Source organism: Schistocerca serialis, chromosome 4, assembly GCF_023864345.2.
Source record: "Schistocerca serialis cubense isolate TAMUIC-IGC-003099 chromosome 4, iqSchSeri2.2, whole genome shotgun sequence".
Lineage (NCBI taxonomy): Eukaryota > Metazoa > Arthropoda > Insecta > Orthoptera > Acrididae > Schistocerca > Schistocerca serialis.
The window spans coordinates 778,939,043-778,960,602 of NC_064641.1; the positions used below are offsets into that span (position 1 = coordinate 778,939,043).

At 42.4% G+C, this 21,560-nt stretch overlaps 1 protein-coding gene across 1 annotated transcript in view; it reads right to left on the minus strand.

The window, feature by feature from the left end:
* LOC126473348 (origin recognition complex subunit 1) overlaps window positions 1-21,560 on the minus strand; it is a 125,947-nt gene that overhangs the window by 82,400 nt on the left and 21,987 nt on the right. Inside the window, exons 2-3 of the mRNA XM_050100344.1 lie at window positions 20,167-21,183; window positions 15,548-15,750 (exon numbers count right to left, since the gene is read on the minus strand). Coding sequence (XP_049956301.1) covers window positions 15,548-15,750; window positions 20,167-21,024 — 1,061 coding nt within the window. The 5' untranslated portion in view covers window positions 21,025-21,183. The remainder of the gene's footprint in view (window positions 1-15,547; window positions 15,751-20,166; window positions 21,184-21,560) is intronic.

Consider the following 21,560-nt stretch of genomic DNA (forward strand, 5'->3'; position numbering starts at 1 on the left):
TTCTTTCAATGCTGAGAACCGAGTAAATCTTTAAACAACAGCTGATTCCCCACACAAAGAACTATGGCTCCAGATGTGACATCAAACGAAAATATCCTACTTTCAACAATCTCCATTTGAGTAAGAGTTTTAGTTGGTTCTGTTGGCTTTTCCCGACACTTTTGTTCAACCTAACACACAAAAAAATTATGCGTTTTATGACATCTTTAATGTGGTGCATCATATGAACTACATATTTTGGTAGTGCATAAGTATAGATATGAAAAACATGAAATACGTCACTTTAATCATGCAAACACATTACTCAACGTGTCGTCTGATTACCTTGCAAACTAATCTGTGCCATGTTCTATACAACAGTTGATGCATCACAAGACCTCCTCAAACAACGTTGTTCTAGGTACAATGTGTTGCACAAAAATACTGGGAAATCTGACATCATAGGATAAAATCATTACCCATGTTCCCAGTTAAAATTTAAGATTGCCTCATTAAAAAATAATAATAAAAAAGAAATTTTGATGATTAAACCAGCAAACTGTTCAGAAACCAAGATTTTAATATATTATTGTACGGAATTGTGGGAATTTGGTTTGTTTGATATCTGATTCTCTCTCTCTCTCTCTCTCTCTCTCTCTCTCCACCCCCCTCCCTCCCTCCCCCCCTTCCCATTTCTTTGTGTGGCTTGGCTGCAATGTATTGACAAAATCAGTAATGCACAATAATTGTTCATACATTTCATCACTAGAAGCAGTGGAACAATTGCGCTTTGATAGCACTAAACATAGGTATGTTCAGTGCCTCTGACTATTACCTACATGCAGCAGAGACTGACAATTCTCACAAAACAACAAATTTAATTTAAGATTCCACAAGGTGAAGGGAACAAACACACTGGGCTGCACCAAGAAAGGCAAGATATTCTGAAAAGGTACAAATCCCTTCCTAATTTAGTGAAAAAAGCAAGCAGGATATACTAATACTGTCAAATGTCTTGTGGTGTGCTGAAGGCAGTGTGGTTTTCCATGTTCAAATTTAGATTCCGGACATCTGTTTTCAAACAATAATGAAGTGTTGATGGTCAGTGGTATAACGTCTCAGAAGAGAACTCTGAAGTTATGAGAATGCTTTCTTTTGAACTTTCAACAGTTTATGGTTGCAAAGTTAATAGACTGTCAGAAATTAAAACCAAATTTGGCATAACATAGCAAGAAGCTGGTCAAAAGAAAACCACTTTTTCCTGTACCCACTGACAGTAAAGCGAAAAATTTGCGTAGTTAGTTGGTTGGTTGGAATTTAAGGGACTGGCCAAAGAGGTCACAGCAGCCCATTGGTCAAGAAGTAGTTCGTTTGGACTTAGTGATGTCCACCAGAAATTTGATTGGATTATGACGGTATGTAGGAGTGGTAAAACCTAGTCACTGAAAGCAATATTGATGCCAGACATGAATAATGATTTCAGGAGAGGTAAAAGTATACAGGTCACACCAGTATGTAAGTCAGAGAAGATGAGGGGCTTTCAGGACTAGCCCATGGCGAGAGAAACGCCACCCACATCCAAGCCCCTGTCAGTCTGTTTAAGGCAGTTACAAAATAAAAAATGCCTCCTACCAGGGAGAAATGTAATAGTAGAAGTAAGAAGAATTTAATTGACATCAATTGGACCATTAATAATAAAACAAGGTTAGAGAAATGGCTGGGGCCAGGCGAGTGCCTGTCCCTCCCACAGCTATTCCATCCCCGACTGATTATAGTCATCAAGATTTCACATTCTGCTGGGCCTGCAGTGCAGTTTACAGCAGTGCTTGATCTACGGCAGTACGCACCAGTACTCTGTGCCAGAACCTCTGAAGAAAAGAATCAGAACATCAAATTTTGAGATGTAACAATGAAAAATTTTGACGACGTAATGTAATAGGATAGATAAAAAATCTACTTACCAAGCAGCAGTGGAACACACACATGAAAGAAGGTTAAAATTAGGCAAGCTTTCAGAGCCAATGACTCCTCCTTCAGGCAGAAGGGTCGAAGGAGAAGGAAGATGGGTGAAGGACTGGAGGGTCTAGGAAAAAGACTGACTGTTGGGGACTGTACTCCTTTTTCTTCACTCTTCTTTCTTCCCCTTCAACCCTTCTGGCGGAAGAAGGGGCCACTGGCTCCTAAGGCTTGCCTAATTATAACTTTCTTTAATGCGTGTGTTCTTCACCGCTTGGTGAGCAGATTTTTTTATCTATGCTATTAAATTTTGAGATGTGGTACAACACAATTTTATTTTTTTACCAGTACAAATATTGTATTCACAATTTTAAGATTGCAGAAAAGCGTTAAAATAATGTTTTAAGAATCCTACATTTCAAAAGCACCTCTTCCCCCCCACACACAAAAAGCTCACAGTATCGGAACCTTCTTTCTTTAAATCAAGCACTGGTATATATCATTATAGGACATAGGGAAAATAAGGCCTCCAAAACTAGCTGCAATAAGGTAATCTATTCAATATTTTACATGACAGGCCTGTCTCAGCTTAGTTGCCATTGCCAAGTGACATCTACATTCATTGCGACTAGTTTTGGAGCTTTCACTTTATTACAGTCAAAGAGTTAAAAAGGGTAACAACATCCACTATTCATTAGAGTACTATCCCTAAAACAGAAAATAATGTGAAGCAGAAAAAGGGGTTAACCACATCAAAAACCAATTAAAACAAGGTGCAAGAGAGATGGTCAGGCAGCTATCAAAGAAGTTAGTACTGGTCCTCGTGATGTCGATACATCACTATCCAGTCAATGTCACCTCCACCCTGCCAACCCCAATGCCACCAGTACACCTGCCACCAGCTCTGGTGTTATTTAGTGATGTGGAATGGGCAAACGCCTGGTAGGCAGGACATTTACTAATGGAAATTTGCCCAAACCAGTTTTAAATGCCCAAAATCCAGGCAATTATAAAAAAGTACTTTTTAAAGTTTTTACTGCTAGAATGTATAACTTAAAATTTAAAAAACCGGAGAAAGGGATGATACTCCCCATATTGAAAGTTAGTAAATGTTTACACTTGCCTTTATAACTAAGAGAAGGGAAAGGAATTTTTTTTTAACCTAGCATTCCAGCTTGCTGTACAAAGGAAGGGAGTGTGTTGCTGACAGCTGTTTATCATTTATAATGACCTCTTTATTTTACTTGTTTCCCTCCTACTCCCCTGACCCCCCCCCCCCCCCACCCACCCACCCACCCACCCACCCACCCACCCACCCACCCACCCACACACACACACACACACACACACACACACACACACACACACACACACACAGCATTTAAGAGCTGCGCAGTGATAAGTCGGCATAAAAAACTTTGTCCTCAGGTTGTCTCTTTGTAATTTAACACACTTTATACTCTGTACCAAATCTCTGAATATTATTGAAGAATGATTAATGATAAAAAAAATTACTACAGAATGTATTAAACAGCTGACATGTATTTCTTGATGATAAATGTATTCTTAAATGTTAAACTATTGTCAGTGGGAAAACAAAAAGTTTATCGTCACATGTAACAACATTATAGACTGACTATAGTTTTGTATTCTGCTTCTTTCTTTATATACTTTTGTATGACTACACTGCTGTGAAGATAAAATGGGAACACTAACATAAAAAAGATTTAATAACAAAGAATCAATGCCCAAGATGCTGGAATCATTCGATTCTGATACTAGTCGATTGCCAGAGAATCCACAATTCTTGGAATTGTGGAATCAGAATCGGTACATGACACATCCCTAACTGAAATCATTAGGGATAAACTTTTTTTACTCTCATTCCAGTTATCCTAAGTATATATTAGTGCTACAACTATCACTGCAAATATGTAGTAGGTCAAAATTTCAACAATGTGGGAAAAGACAAATTACTACTTCCAATAAAGAAGACATGTCAAGTTGCAGACAGGCACAATTAAAAGACAGTCACATATAGCTTTTGGCCGCAGCCTTTTGTGTTTACTTAGTTAACTGGAATTGGTAACAATGGTCTGGTCATCTGACAGTCATTCATGCCTATGTGGCTGAATGAGAAGCAACATAACCTTGTCTCTGTGTTATTTACGGCGTTGTAGACAATAGTTTATTGAACAAATGTAAGACGGTTAAGAAAAAAGAAAGGAATAACTTGTAAATATTGTTTTAAGGAATAGAAACAGTAATGTTCTAACAAAATGGAAAAGCACATGGGAAAGTATTTCAAGAGCCCTCATAATTTGAAAATAGTGCTCGAGTTTGGATAGTGATTGAGAACAACTTTTTAATTTTTTTTACACTAGTATGAGTAAAAATACTACCTACAGGCTAGCTACTTAACATAGACTATACTTTTTTTTTTTTCAAAAAATACTTTTAAACTTGTCATTTTCTTTTATTTTTATTATATACTACTCCATGAATTGTTCTTATTAAAAATGTAAGACTTGTGTTTACAGTCCAATTTATTTCCACTAATAACTCTCCCCTAACTCTCAAGCAGCTTTTTCAACTTGGTTACCCAACTGTGAAGAAGCAGTGTTGCAAAACACCTTTTCCAATACAAAGTATCAGCTTAAAATTTTTTTTTATAAGTGCCGCTTATCAACTGAACTTTAAAATGCATAAATGCCTCGCCAACACTACTGGCCCGGCCACCGAGCCTCTCAGCAATGGTCCGTCAGCTGCTGCCCAAAGCTGCTCCCGGCCTCCTGCTCTTTTGCCTCTGAGATGCAGACATGGCCAGCCTCCTTCACGGAGGTTGTGGCCTACTCTTTTGGCACTCACTTCTCCTCACACCTAACATTTTTTGCATCTTTCCACACTGCCTCATTATCGTGCTCCACACACATGCCACGGCGACACCCTACCCGTTGCCACTGGCCTCCCCCTTCAGCCACCATCTCTCACCTCTTCTCCGCTCTTTCACTTGTTTCCTTTCTGCATCTTCTTTTGCCAAAATCACATGCTGGCTGCCTCCTGTTCTCCTTGTTTGGTCTCCACTGCAGCCAGCCACCCTGTCTCTGATATGGCCTGCCCCATTGCTACAAACGCCAGGCTGGTTCCCACAGAAGTAGCTTCTCTCCGCACCCTGTGGATGGAGCGGTTTGTATGGTTGCACAATGTCAAGGTTTTCAGTGCTTGCTCAAAACCAGATCCAGATGGGTGTCAAGAAAGTACCCAGGACAGGAAGATAAAACAGAACATATATCACAGGTAACAAAGGTTGGAAAACTACATGCATACCCACACTAAAGCATGGGATGAAGCATGGTGTCAGCAATAAAACATGGACCACACAGGAAGAGATTGGTAGAAGGAGCTAAAACAATATAGCAGATGGAACTGGCTGGCTGACCACAAGGAAAAAAAGGGAGGAGCCAGCCGCTCTGCAATACACTAAAACCTTCAGCCTAAAAGTTTAGGCCAGATTCCAGACACATTGCAAAAATTTAAAACCCTAGATACACTTGTCTCATCATCAGCTAAAATAGAGGGCAGATCCCCACCAATTTTTGCTTCTGCCCTTGCATCACAGTATAAAATGCATTCCATTAATATGTGGCGGACAGAGATGTGCACACAACAAGCATCACAAAATGGGGGATCCTCCCGCCTTAATAAAAAGCTATGTGTGAGAGGACAGTGCCTGATCTGAAGATGCGTGAGGGTCATTTCATCCCGCCTGAGCAACTGGCAGGAGGAGCGCTACGGCTGAGTTGTTGACTTCACCAATTACAGCTTATTGGTCGTCACCACCAGCCATTCTTCCTCCCACAACTGCATGCACTTCCTGTGGAGTGCAGAAATGACAGACAGCAAGGGAATAGGACACTGCACCACATCCTGCTTTCTGCAGGCCTCCTTGGCAGCCCGATCGACCTGTTCATTGCCCCATATTCCGACATGACCTGGCACCCAGCAGAATGACACCTGCTTACCCTGCCATTGGAGCAAGTACAGTTGGTCATGTATCAGCTGGACCAACTCCTCAGCTGGGTACAGATTCTGCAACGATTGTAAGGCATTAAGGGAATCGGGGAAGATGAGAAACCGATAGCCCCGAATACGATTCATCTGCTCCAGTGCCTTCAGGATCGCGTGGATCTCTGCTGTGAAAATGGCATATGCAACAGGCAGGCAAATCCTGTTGATCAGGGAACACCACAGAACAGACAAGGAAATTCCCTCGTTTGGAGCCATTGGTGTACACGACAGTAAAACCGTGATGCATATCTAAAATGTTAAAAAATAGAGAATGGAATGTAAAATCTGGCATACTATCTTCCTTAAAATTAGTCAAATCTAAAACAAGTCTGGGTTTCTGGTGGAGCCAAGGTGGAAATCTGCTCCAGCCTCAACGTAAAACATTAATACCAGCCATATCCATCTTACAAATGCAATCCTGTGCGCGAATTCCATAGGACCTCGTTGATCGTTGCCGATTATGAAAAAACCATGCCAGAGGAAGCTGAGCAACGGTATGGTATGCACTTGTGTATGGTGTGGACATAGTTTTATATGCCTGGCTCACCGTAAGTAGCTGTCGCTACATATGAAGCGTTGGTTAACTAGCCTCTGCACAGAGGCTAGGTATGGGGCTTGTCCTGAATGCCCCAGTGGGCAACCTAATTCCTTCATGGTGCACAACGTCCAACATCTTTAAATTAGAAGGTCTTGCAGACCCATACACCATGCCCCCATAATCGAGCCGAGATTGCAGAAATGCCCTGTAAAACTGCAGCAGACAAGTCCTGTCTGCTTCCCATGTACTGTGGCTAAGACATTTTAAAATACTTAAAGCCTTAAGTGACCATTTTTTCAGGTCTCTAAGATGAGGTAATCACGTAAACTTTGAGTCAAAAATGAGCCCTAGAAATCTCACTGTGTCTTTACGAGTAAGGACAGTGTCCCTCATCCTCAATTCAGGAAAGGTTAAAACTGAACGAGAAAAGTGAAAAAGAACACACAGTGGAAAACTTAAAACCACTCTTCTGCACCCATTCACCCAAATGTATAAGAGTAAGTTGCAACTGATGTGTTGTCGTTGCGAGGCTTGAAGAAGAGGAACACACAGAGAAAGCATCCACAAACAAGGAGCACTGGACAGGACTTTTCACTATGGACATAATGCTATTAATAGCTATGGCATAGACAGTCACACTTAAAACGCTGCCATGAGGGGGACCGTTCCCCTGCTCAAAGCGATCAGACAGGACATCACCTAGTCGGTATCTAAAATAATGTGCTGAGAGGAAGGACTGAATAAAAATGGGAAATGAAGATGCTCCAGGTTGAGACACCTCCAAGTGCTATTTTAATTCCACAAGGGTGGGAGTAAAATAACTGAGACGTACAAAACACAGCTGGAAGAAAGGAGAAAACCATAAGAATGACAGAAGGGCAACAAACACTAAAATGGACAAAATCAGACAAGAAAACTAGAGAGACGCAAGAAACATTTAGAAGAGATCAAAACAAGAGAGCAGATTACCATGGCTGGCTGACCATGAGAATACGAAGGACATGACCTAAAACTTAGCTCAAATGATAAAATGCACCCTAACGACATGAGCTAAAACTTAGCTCAAATGATAAAACGCACCCTCATGAATAAAACTTAAAACTAAAGCTCCTGTCAAGGCATTGTCACCCAACACCAAAGATAGGGTGCTGGGAAAGTTAAAAGTCCGCCGCAGAGCAGCTAAAAGTGGGCAGTCCAGCAAGAGGTGGACGACCGTCATTTGTGAGCCACAGTGACACCTAGCTGGGTCCTTGTGACGGATGGGGTAACCATGTGTTAGCCACGTATGGCCAATGTGGAGCCAGCAGAGGACAACTGATTCCCTGTGAGAGGACCACATGGAAAGCTTCCACACATTCGTAGTCTCCTTAATGACACACAGTTTGTTGTGCATACTGTTATGCCATTCCATCTCCCAGAGCCGAAAAACCGTGTGGCGTAAGACAGAACACAGGTCAATTTTGAAGATGCCCACCTCCACAAGTGGTATCCATGTAGCCTGTTTGACTAACCTGTTGGGAAGTCCGTTGCCTGGGATTCCAACGTGTCCTGGGGTCCACACAAACACCACTGAACGACGGGACCGCTCCAGGGCATAGATGGACTCCTGAATGGACGCTACCAAAGGATGGCGAGGGTAGCACTGGTCGATAGCTTGTAGGCTGCTCACGGAATCAGTACACAGGATAAATGACTTGCCAGGGCATGAGCGGCTGTGTTCAAGAGCATGAGATATGGCCACCAGCTCTGCAGTGAAAATACTGCAGCCATCTGGCAAGGAGTGGTGTTCACTATGTCCTCCATGAACATACACAAAGCATATGTGACCATCAGGGGTTGAGCTGTCAGTGTAAATCACTTCATGGCCTCGGTACATGTCGAGAATTGAGAGGAAGTGATAGTGGAGTGCTGCAGGGTTAACGGAGTCCTTAGGGCCACGTGAAAGGTCCAGAAGAATCTGCGGCCTAGGTGTACACCATGGAGGTGTACGTGAATGGACCTCCAAAAGAGGTGGTAATCGGAAGGACACCACTTCAGACAGACGGGACCGGATGCGAACCGCAATCTTAAGCCCTGACCTGGGCCGCTGATGCGAGAGATGAACCGCCATGGTTGGGAAAAGGAGACAGTAATTCGGATGTGCAGGAGAGCTACGAATGTGTGCAACATAACTGGCGAGCAGTTGTGCATGCCTAACCATCAATGGAGGGACTCTGGCCTCCACCAATACACTGGTCACTGGACTTGTTCTACAAGCTCCTGTTGCTAGGCAAACGCCACAGTGGTGCACTGGGTCAAGTAAACGCAATGCTGAGGCACAGCTGAACCATAAACCAGACTCCCATAGTCAAGGTGGGATTGAACAAGGGCTCTGTAAAGCTGCAGCAGCATAGAGCGATCTGCATCCCAGTTGGTGTTGCTCAGGCAGCAGAGGGTATTGAGTTGCTGACAGCACTTCCGCTTAAGCTGACAAAGGTGAGGTAGCCAAGTCGATCGGGAACCGAAAACCATTCCTAAGAATTGATATGTCTCTACTACAGTGAGTGGATCATTATTAAGGTAAAGTTCTGGTTCTGGATCAACAGTGCGATGCCAACAGAAATGCACGACACACGACTTTGTGGCTGAAAACTGGGCTGGAGTCCAAGACTGCGCCTTGTGAATGGCTCCCTGTAGGTGCTGCTCAGCAATGTCAGTACTGGAGGAGCAGTATAAAATACAGAAGTCATCCGCATACAGAGAAGGTGCGACCGACGGCCCCACAGCTGTTACTAAACATAGCCATTAAAAATAGACACACACTCAATACAGAGCCCTGTGGAATGCCATTCTCCTGAATACGGGGGGAACTATGGGCGGCACCAATTTGAACATGGAAAGTATGGAGCAACAGGAAGTTTTGGATAAAAATCGGGAGTGGGCCCCAGAGACCCCACTCATACAATGTGGCGAGGATATGATGTCGCCAGGTCATGTCATATGCTTTATGTAAGTCAAAAAAGACGGCAATCAGATGTTGGCATCTGGAAAATGCTACTAGGATGCAGACTCGAGGGACACAAGATTATCAGTGGTAGATTAATCCTGGAGGAAGTTGCTCTGACACAGAGCTAGTAGGCCACGTGACTCCAGGACCCAACCCAAATTCTGACACACCAAACATTCCAGCAACTTGCAAAGAAAGTTGGTGAGGCTGATGGGACAGTAGCTATCCACATCAAGCAGGTTTTGACCGAGTTAGAGCACCGGAATGATGGTGCTCTCCCACCACTGTGATGGAAAGACGCCATCGCACCAGATCCAGTTGAACATGACGAGGAGATGTCGCTTGTAGTCAGACGAAAGATGTTTAGTCATCTGGTCCAGGAGCTATGTCGGGGCAATGTGCAAGGGCGCTGAGGAGCTCTCACTCTGTAAATGGGGCGTTATAAGGTTCACTGTGGTGTGTAGTGAACAAGAGGACTTTCCTTACCATCCGCCGTTTGAGGGTGGAAAAGACTGTGGGCAGTTCTCCAACTCAGAGGCTCGAGCATAATGCTCAGCAATCACATTTGCGTCGGTAGATAACACACCATTGATATTAATGCCAGCAACACCTGTTGGGGTCTGGTACCCAAAAAGACATCTGATCTTCGTCCAGACTTGGGAAGGTGACGTTTGGCACCCAACGGTCGACACATACCTCTCCCAACACTCCTGATTCCGTCGTTTTATAAGCTGGCGAACACGGACATGGAGCAGCTTCAAGGCTATTAGGTGCTCTAGGGAAGTGTGCCGCTTACGATGCTGCAGAGCTCGCTGACGCTCTTTAATAGCCTCAGTGACTGTCTTTCGCCGGGGGCACACTAAAGAAGGAGAGATCGCATTTTCCACCGCAGAAACGATCGTTGCAGTGACCTGCTCAACACCTAACATCGATGGCACCATGTGGGGGAGATTCAGCAGTGACAGCAGAGGTGAAGACTTCCCAGTCTGCCTTGTTTAAAACTCATCTGGGTAGGTGTCCGTGGGCATGACGCTGGGGGAGTGACAGGTCGTCATGTGCTCTCCAGTGGATAGATGGGAGAAGGCCAGGACTGCAAACTGAGAGATCAATGGCTAAATATGCGCCATGTGCCACACTGAAATGTGTTGGGGCACCTGTATTTAAGAGGCAGAGGTCGAGTTGTGACCATAAATTTTTGCCCCTCCTACCTTGGCCAGTAAGCATGGCGCCACTCAAAAAGGGGTTATGCGCATAAAAATCTCCCAAAAGTAGGAAAGGTTTACAGAGTTGATCAATCTGTGCACCCAATATGGGAGGGGTACTGCACCATCTGGAGGAAGATACACATTGCAGACAGTTATTTCCTGTGTCGTCCCTATCCTGACAGCCACAGCTTCAAGAGGGTCTGAAGGGGCACAGGTTCACTACATACTGAGTTCAGGACATAGACGCAAACTCCACCTGACACTCTATTATAGTCACTACAGCTCCTATAATATCCCTTATAGCCGCAGAGGGCAAGGGTCCTGGAGGGCAATGCAGAAAACAGGTGTAAAGCTTAACAGTTGCTGTAGCTCAGCCAGGTGGTGGAAAAAACGGCCGCAATTCCACTGGAGGATTATGTGATCGTGAGACTGGGAAGGCATGAAACACTCAATGAGGCAGTCTATGCCTCAGGGTCACCTGTTACCACCAGATCAATACCTGTGCGATCGACATCCATTGTCGCTGACGGCCCAGCGAGATCTAGGTCCTCAACAGATGCCAGAATCTCCACCTCATCCTCAGACACAGTGCTTGTAGGTAGTGGTGGTGTGGGTGCCACCGCAGTGCCTTGGTTCTTGGGGGTCCTTTTCTTTTTGGGTTTCTCTCACTGCTCCTTAGGTTTGTCTGGCTGGGAGGGCTTCACTGATTCAATCTCAGGGACTGAGGAGGACCCTGAAGCCCTATGACCAGCTACCTGTGGTTGCTTCAGCCACTGGAGGTTGTCAGCTTTCCACTGGTAGGAACCTGGGAAGGGAGTGTCCCAAGAGATCCCTTCCTGGTGAGAGGAGCCAAAGACGACTTGCACTTCTCTAATGGTTGGGGGGGGGGGGGCTGCTCCTGAAGTACGTTGTGCAGGAGTAACAGGGAGGGAAGTGCCCCCCCCCCCCCCCCACCATCAAGGGGGCAGATGGAGTCTGATGGCTCTGAGAGCCAACTGTACGCGGCAGAACAGAAGATGGTAGAACTGTTGTCATAGCGGCGGCATAGGTTGACGTCATATGCACACGATGTAGCCTCTCATATTTTCTCTTAGCCTCTATGTAGGTCAGTTGTTCCAGGGTCTTGTATTCTGTTATTTTTCCTTCTTTCTGAAGAATCTGCAGTCTGGTGAGCAAGGTGAATGGTGCTCTCTGCAGTTGACACAGATGGGAGGTGGAGCACAGGGAGTATTGGGATGTGAAGGATGTCCACAATCCTGGCAGCTGATGCTGGCAGTACAGTGGGAAGACATATGGCCGACCTTCCAGCACTTAAAGCACCGCATCGAGGGAGGAAGGCATATGGCTTTACGTCACAATGGTAGACCATGACCTTGACCTCCTCAGATAATGTGTCACCCTTGAAGGCCAAGATGAAGGCACAGGTGACAACCTGATTATCCCACGGACCCCGGTGAACGCGCCGGATGAAATGGACCCCTTGCCACTCTAAATTGAAACGCAGCTCATCAGACTGCAAAAGAAGGTTCCTGTGAAATATGATATCCTGGACCATATTTAAGCTATTATGGGGCATGATGGAAACAGAAACATCCCCCAGCTTGTCAAAAGCGAATAGTGCCCATGGCTGGGCAGAGGATGCTGTTTTGATCACGACTGACCCTGACCACATTTTGGGCAAGCCCTCCACCTCCCCAGACTTGTTCTCTAAATGCTCCACAAAAACTGAGATTTCACTGACAACAAAGATTCATCAACTCTTGTACATACCAGGTACCGGGGTGAATAAGCTATGCTGCCATCCTTAGCCTGGCATTCTTCCCATGGTGTGGCCAGGGAGGAACGATGTGGGGTCATATTTCTTAGCGTTGAAGTTAGACCTTGACCGCTTAGAGACTGCTGGTGTTTGACCACCAGCAAGAGATGGTGTACTAAGCTTCATGGTGTGTCATCTGCCTTGATGCCACCCACTCCGACCAGGGGCCCTCCCCATGGGTGCCACCCAGCCGCAGCAAAGGCCACCTGGCAGGATGGCCATTGCCGGAAGTCCTGATGCCACAGGGTGACGGGCATCTACTCCTTGGCATACGTGGGGAGTTAATGGCGCGGGCATCAGCAGAGCAATCCCTGTGTGGTCAGGGGGCTACAATCAACAGGGTACATGGCAGCCCCACCACAACGGACTGCCTACCATGCTGGATATAAAATGCAAACGAGCTAAGAAGTCCATTATGTCGACAGTGCAGAAAGCGATACTGCACAGATGATGGAGGGAAACACCCCCAGGAGGGTGACCTCACCCAACAGCTGGAGAATGAGCGGAAGTGCAGATCCACCTCGACGAAGGTTGCAAGAGGTCTCAACGCATGACGGACACTATGCACCATGTAGGGCAACTTTCCCCAACTGGCTTGCCCTTCGGGAAAATTTCGAAGGACAGTGGTCAAACACTACAGGGGAGCATCACATAAAGGCCAAAAAGTGAGAGACTCCTTTCAGTTGCCTCTTACAACAGGCTGGACTACCTCGGGCCTATTCTAACCCCCGGACCCACAGGGGGTCTCTTTCTGTCATGACTTCTGTGCCCAGAGGGTTGTTGCTCCTTATCCCAACAAGTGCTCCTCCTTCAGACCCAGTTATGCTTCTTGCTAGTACATTCCATGTTTGGATTCAGTGCTACTGTTAAGAGGCTCAACACTAGCAAGCACCTTCGGGGGCTGCTACCATCATCCACAGACAGTATCTGCAGCAACAACGGTGGCGCAGCTATCAGGGACTGCCTTGCATCCGCGTGCCATGCGCTTAATAAGAGCTTGTGAATGTCCCTCTGCCACGGCATACTTAAGCTGTAACGCAATCTCCATTAGCCAGTTGCAGTTGCCGCTCCATTCCAAGCCACTTGGGACCATTTTGCTGTGTTGTTGTGCTATGCCACCCAAAATCCACCAGCACTCCCCCTGGGCCCCAGTGCTACAATGGGGTCGTGCAGCAGCGATTACGTCATGACCCGGGTCACAATATACTTTTGATTTTGCCACTTTCATACTAGATCAAGGACAATCATTTTCTGCTACTATTATCTTTTGTGGAGCTTGACTTTTCTGTTGTGAGGCTGCAATAAATGTTCACTGTGATACAAACTGTGGAAAAATTACTCATCTGTGCGCAGTACACCAACAGAGATAAACTTACACTGTAAGACTACTTTCAAAATGTCCTGCAGAGACCCCCCCCCCCTCCTCTATCTCTCTCTCTCTCTCTCTCTCTCTCTCTCTTTTAATGGATCAAACATGATAACCAACACAGGCTTGTTATTTAGTATTTATAATTTCTGTAAGGTCCTTGAATTATTATATTTGTAATGTATGTATATTCTGGAACATTTGATGTTTGTATAAACCCCATCATTCTGGAATATTCAATGTTTGTAGAACTAGCTTCACTCTCCGTACAGGAAGCCAGTTTCTTCTGGCTGTATTCGTAATAAATGTGTGTTCAGTGCTGTGTGTTGCATTTCATTTAGGACCCTGATGTTGTATTTGGAATTGAATGTGGTTATGATATGACAGTATGACACTAGGACTGTAAACAGCATATACAAAGACTTCACGACGTAGCAGTAGTACAGAAAAAAAGTCAAGCAGAAAGCTACATGCACCTGTATACCTTAAATATGCTAGAGCACATTAATTATCTCTTGGGTAATGTATAGTTTCAGAATGAAATAAAGAACTTTCCATTGTACAGCTACTTCTATTCCTTTGCTTAATTAATTAATTAAATAATTAATTAGTTCACTATTAAAATATCTTCACATAAACTCTCTAAGGGGTTTTATAACAATAACATTAGAAGTAACAAAATAATTCCCATAAAAATTGTGTGTCCTTGTTTAGGGTTTAGAATAGAGTTTTATATTCTGGTGCATAATTCTATAACAATAAATAATGTGAAAGAATTTAGATTATTGCACTTCACTTTTTTAAATAATTGGAGTCAAATGTCATGGTTTAGGAACTGTTACAGGTCACATGTAATGGTTACAAGCACTTGAAAATACTGAAACTTTGTTTTATGTCTGAAGCCTGCAAGAACTGGTGTTTCATATTTTTGCAGATTGTATTTGAGGACAAAACACTGGTAATAAGAGCAAGAGCCAAGCAGTCTGAGGCTACTGTACATGTCACAGACACTTTCTGTATTTGGGAGTTTGAATAACACTTACTAGACTATTTTGTATTATTTGACTAGAGAATGAAAGAGACTATGTTATTTTCTGTATTTTTGTCGCAAAATATAGTGTTTTTTTTCTTAGGAAAAGTTATTCCACATAAAAACATGCAATCAGCACCAAGGATTACAAGTGGTTCTCACAGCTAGTTTCTTAAAGCTTGTCGAAACCAGTGGGTGGTAGGGTCTGAACCTCCCTAACTTGCCTGGAGGCCTTTTTTCTTTTAAGATGGTCGATAGCTTTCTGCTTTATTCTCATATTACATACGGTATTTCTCCAGTGCATTGCACCTCAATTTAATTTCTTTTTATATCTTTAGCTATACTTGGCATAAGTATCTGTTTCCTTCCCAGGAGTATGAAAATAATTCCATTTTCAGTTTTTAGTTACAGTGTATACTCAAATAGAATATTTTAATAATGCTTCTTGAAATCCTGTCTTCAAGTAACAATGTGTTTTTAAATAATTTGTTTGGTAAATGGTAGGTGTATTTTCAAGAAATGAAACTGAAATAAAAGTGTAGAAAGCTGAAATGCAACATCCTTGTTTCAATAGCTACAAATTTAAGCTGCAGTGTGACATACCCTCCAACTCCATCACTGAGTCTGCTCTTCACAAATCGATAAATATTATCAAATTCGGTTTCCCGGCAGGGTAGTCTTCTGGGAACTGAGGAAACATGTAGCCGACTCATAGCAAGCTTAAGAGTACAGCTTGGAGATGACACATCACTGCATACCAGATTTTCTTGCACGTGTGTTGACTGACGGCGTTTCTTCGGTGGCTTCTGACATACAAAGGACAGATTTCCATAATATTCTCAAAACATACACAGAAAGCACTATTAAGTTTTTCCATCACTATACATCATCAAAAGATCAAAAAGAGTGGAAATGGAAAAACAAATACAAGAAATTTGGCAGTTCACACAGCAGCACATTATGAACATCGACCACAGATTTACTTGTGTACAATGTGTTCAACAAAACAGTGCATTATATATAAAACTACATATCCTACAAACTGTTATTAGAACAAAACATCGTACTTCAAAGTGATCTTAGCAATGGACTCTCATACACAAAACAAATGGAGCTTCTCTTTCTCATTTCTTTCAGCAGACATATATAACATTTTTTTACAACTATGAACGGATCTACTACAGGCAGATAGTTTTGTTAAGTCTTACTTTACGGTAGTGTAATGTACTCGGGGGTGAGGGGGGGGGGGGGGGGGGGAGAGAGAGAGAGAGGAAAAATTTTAAAAAATAAACAGAGCACAGTAAACATTGTTTTAACATTTAGAATGACTCATTAATTATAACAGTTACAGGAAGTGCTACAGAATCAATGGCTCAATAATGTTATCTGTCTTGTCTCATAAACACTATTAAAAGTCAATACACAAGCCCCAAAACTGTTGTAGAAATGGGAACTATAATCACAAAGAAGATGAAGACAAAGGGGTAAGACGAGGGTACTATATTTCTCCAACACTCTTCAATATATACGTAGATGAAGTGATCAGTAAATGGAAAATGTTGAAGAAAAAAAAGGAGTATTTTTAGATCGTAATACTAAACATGTGCATTTTATATGGAGATGAGGTAACTCTTGATTGCAAAGAATGAAGATAAACTTCAGATAATGTCCACCAGTTGCAGCGGATACCCTCAAATTACTATCAAAGATTGCCTGTAGATAAAACGAAAGTGATAGCATTTCAGAGCATACAACCAATAAGACCAAAAATAATCTTTGATAATACGATATACATTTTAAATATTTAGGATGCAGCATCACATGTGAATATAAGCATGACATTGATCCAAAATTAAATTTACTTCCATACATGGTGTGAAGATAATGAAAGAAATGAGGATATAAGGGAGAATTTAGGTCTATATAACCTAAATTGAAAAGTAAAGGAAAACGGGAGACAATGGGAGGAAAATGTAGACTGTATGGGGCCAGGCATTACTAAAACAGTATTAATACACTAGAAGGTGAAATGTACTATGATCATCCAAATGATGGAGAACTGAGGCAATTTGCATTATGCATGAAATGACGAAGAAGAAAGGCAAATTATGTGTGAACTTTGGTTTTCTTCTTTGCAAGAATTGGCAATTCATAAATGATGACCTGTATTAAAAGTAACCTAACACCCCACACACTGACAACCTATCACAAATTGGTGCCAGTTTCTATTACTTTTATACATGGATCACAAAGTATTAGAACTGGGAGGGAGGGACCACAGGAAGTGGCAAGTCACACAGAAGGAGTGAATATTATGAGAGAGAATCCGGAAGCATGATGACAGAGATGGAGCTGGTGTGCAATTAGGGCTGACTGAGATTGAGGTCATGATGGTTGAGCAATGGAAGGATGTGCTGTAATGACAATTCCTATCTACATAATTCAGAATTCTGTATGTGTGTAGGGTCTACCTGATATGGGACTGGAATAAATTGTGCTGGGTGGGGATGCACAGGGCAGGTCTTGCATTTACATTTCCCATATTGATATAGTAGGTGGCAAGGGGTCGGAGGTAAGTGTGGCATAAGGATTGGTCAGGATATTTAACAGATCAAATGGCCAACAGTATATGTCAGTGGACTAATTTTGTATGCAAGTTCCTGTCTATGAAGGTACATCAGCATATTGGGCAAGATACTAATCAGAACTACATATATATAATCCATGGATCACTACACTGATGGAACGTTTTAGACATGTTATGTTTGCTGGTAAGTAATTTGCTTGCTGTGCACCAAGGTGACAAAAGTCACAGGATAGTGATATGCACACATACAGATGGCAGTGCCAGTACCATGTACACATGGCAGAAAAGGACAGTGCATTGCAGAGTTATCATTTGTACTCAGTTGATTCACATGAAGCAGTTTCCAACTTGATTATAGCCACATGACGGGAATTAACATACTATGAATGTGGAATGGTAGTTGGAGCTAGACGCATGGGACATTCCATTTTGGAATCAGTTAAAGAATTCAATATTCTGCAATTCTGCCGAGAATACCAGATTTCAGGCCTTACCTCACCTCTCACCACGGATGACACACTAGCCGACGGCTTTCACTTTATGACCAAGAGCAGCAGTATTTGTCTTAAGTTGTCAGTGGTAACAGACAAGCAACACTGCATGGAATAGCCACATAAATCAATGTGGGATGTATGACAAAAGTATCCATTAGGACAGTGTGGCAAAATATGGCTATGGCAGTAGACGACCGATGCAAGTGCCTTTTCTAACAGCACGAAATCCACTCCAGTGTCTCTCCTTGGCTTGTGACCACATCAATCGGAGCCTAGACAACTGGAAAACTGTGGCCTGGTCACATAAGGTTCAATTTCAGTTGGTAAGTGCTGACAGCCCATTTCGAGTGTAGCGCAGATCACATGAAGCCGTGGACCCAAGATCTCAACAAGGCACTGTGCAAGTTGGTGGTGGCTCCATAATGGTGTGGGCTGTGTTTATGTGAAGTGAGCTGATCATTGACAGGAAACTGTTATCTTCAGCTACTTCGAACCCATTTGCAGCCATTCATGGACTTCATGTTCCCAAAAAAACAATGGAACTTTTATGGATGACAATGAGCCATGCCACCAGGCCACAACTGCAATTGTTTGAAGATCATTCAGCACAGTCTGAGCGAATGGTTTGTGCACCCGTATCAGCCAACATGACTCCCATGAAACACTTGTGGTACATAATCGAGAGGTCAGTTCGTGCACAAAATCCTGCACTAGCAACACTTTTGCAATTATGGATAGCTATAGAGGTAGCATGGCTCAATATTTCTGCAGGGGATTTCCAGTGACTTGTTGAGACCATGCCATGTCGCGTTGCTGCATTACGTCGGGCAAAAGGAGCTCTGCCATGATTTTAGGAGGTATCTCATGACTTTGTGGGTAATTTCAAGCCAAGTAGTTAAGTGAGCCTGTTATGAACAGTCACACGTTGTTATCAAATTAAGAAAGTTGTGAACCATTTGGTTATCATTAATCTCATCTCAGGCCAGAATTATGAAAGTTTTAAACTAGAAGACTCACACAATAGTATTAATTTTTAGATGAGATCTTGCCATGTGCAAATAGTACTTTCCCTACACACTAGTTATTTTTTAGACATTTTATCCCAGTTCACATTACTGGCCCCCAGGTCATTATTAGTTTCTTCCCCACTTTTTTCTACACCTGGCTCACTGAGCGATAATTCTTTGTATATGTTTGACAAACATCTTTTATATCTACCCAATTTTAGTATGACAATGTGATTTGACTCTTAGGATGTAGAACTTCCCAAATGCTGGGACTCCATAAATGTCCCTCTACATTATGAAAATATAACCACTGGGTGTACTTGTCATTGTTTTTTGTTGAATGGCCAAAAATATCTATAGTTCTGTATTTCTCCCATTTCATAAAATTTCACACAGTGGTTTGTATTCTTGGCAGATTTAGACCTGAAGATGCATGTATACTGGCATAAAACCTATATTTGCAAATAAAGCACCTTTATACAGCTATGTGGCTTCTGGAAACACCTAATCATTCTGGACTTTAATTGTTATAATTTTTAGGATAATTTGAATGGTTACTGAATGTTGAGAGTTATTTTGTTGTTATTCACAATGTCTCTAAGTTGTGGATGTCCTCCCCAGAAACTATGTAGATGAATCAGTTGCAATGAACTCAGTTTCAGTTGTGATACTGTCTACAACAAGACAGACACAATATATGTACTGTTATGGTTCTGGCAGTACATGGTTCTACAGTGTCACTAAGTGAACAACGAAAATCAGAAATCTCCCATGATTTTTACCAATCCTTGTGTCAAGAATGTTCTCTGAGCAGCCAAGCATAGCATGAGAATGCTGTGCCATATGTGAGCTTTTTCGTTAACCTAAGGATATTCCATTGAAATCCCACAGTAGTGTTGTAATGGCAGTTGGGTGCTGAGTGTTACGAGAAATGCAACTTATCACACTAGCAGAAGGAATTTTTTGATTAAAAGTACTGGACGTCATATAGAAACACAATCCAGACTTTAGATACCAATGAAAAGAAACTTTATACTAATGAGTGCCCAGTCATCGCATATAAATATTTGAGGAAGATGATTAGTAAGATTATCTAATATTAGTAATAACTCTTGTCTTTATTGAAGCACTTACTTTTCCACCAGTAATATTTTCCTTCATTGCTTCCCCTGTGTTGTCAGAGTTTTCTATATCTGAACTGGGATCACGATGAGTAGTAGTTCTTCTTTTTTTCAGTCGCTGACTTTTGGATGAAGATTTCGGTGACCCATCTGATATTTTCTGAGAGATTCGCATGTCTTTTAATTCAGCACAACTGGATTCTTGGAAATCTTTCTGTACTTTCACCTCTTCATTTTCATTTGAATCTTCCGCATACTTCCATTTCTTTAGCTCAATATTATTTCTTACACGCTTTGATTTCATATTAACAGGACTAGAAACAGATTTTGAACTGTCCCCATTATGGTAATTATATTTTATGGAGGGGCTTCTCTCATTCATTCTAACATTAATTTTTGTTGGAGAAGAATAAAACATAGCTCCAGTGACCTCCAAAACTGAGGAATTATTATGTTCAGAAACTGTTCTCTCTTCTATCTCAGCTTTATAAGGAGTTCCTCCTTCTGTGATGCAACAAATACACTTAGGTTTCTTACAAGAACGAGGAGTATTTTTTCTAGATGGAGATAACGTCTCATTTACATTAGGACAAGAACGGTCTATTTGATTACAATCTAATGAGCTCTTTTCTGAAGAAACATCATCTTCCCTATTAATTAGCTTGGAAATTTCTTCTGGTTTTAACTTGTCAAGTGACTCATCAAATAAACGAGTCTTGCACTTCCTTCTGTCTCTGGTCCTTTCCATGTTTTCACCGTATTTAACACTGCTGTCATTCTTTAGATGAGAGTGCCTTCTTTGATTAGAGTGGGGACTATTTAAAAGTTTATATTTTGTTCCTGACAAGACAGGTGACATGCTGTTCTGCATTTTACCACTGTAAAATGTTTCAATATAAATACAAAAGGTGTCTTTCCGTGTTGCAACTATGTGCAAAAGTACCCTCTACTGTCACCTATACACAAGACTGTGCTCCTAATGTTTTATTTCTTCTTCAGCACCACACTCTTTAGCCACAGTGTAGACCACCTGGAAGAAAAAGAAAGGTATTTCATTACATCAATGAACTGATAATTGCGTGGGGGTTTTAATCAGATTTTAATGTCACTGAGAGAGAGGGAGTTAGTTTTCTATCCTCCTAAGCATAGGTAGAATACATTTTATGATCACTTGCACTAGTGACATGGAGACCGATGGAACAAAGAGCCCTTCCTGTGGTCAATGAATGAGAGAGCTCAAGAAGTCAACAGCTAACCAGAAGCAAAGTCCAGAGTACAGCGACAGGAAAGTCGTCATAAGTGTGCGTATGCAAACATTCCAAGGAGTTATCTCAATTGAAAAAATGTCAGCACAGGCAAGGTCTATACTACTGGAGTTTTGAGATCAGTTCCTGTGCTTTCAAAAAA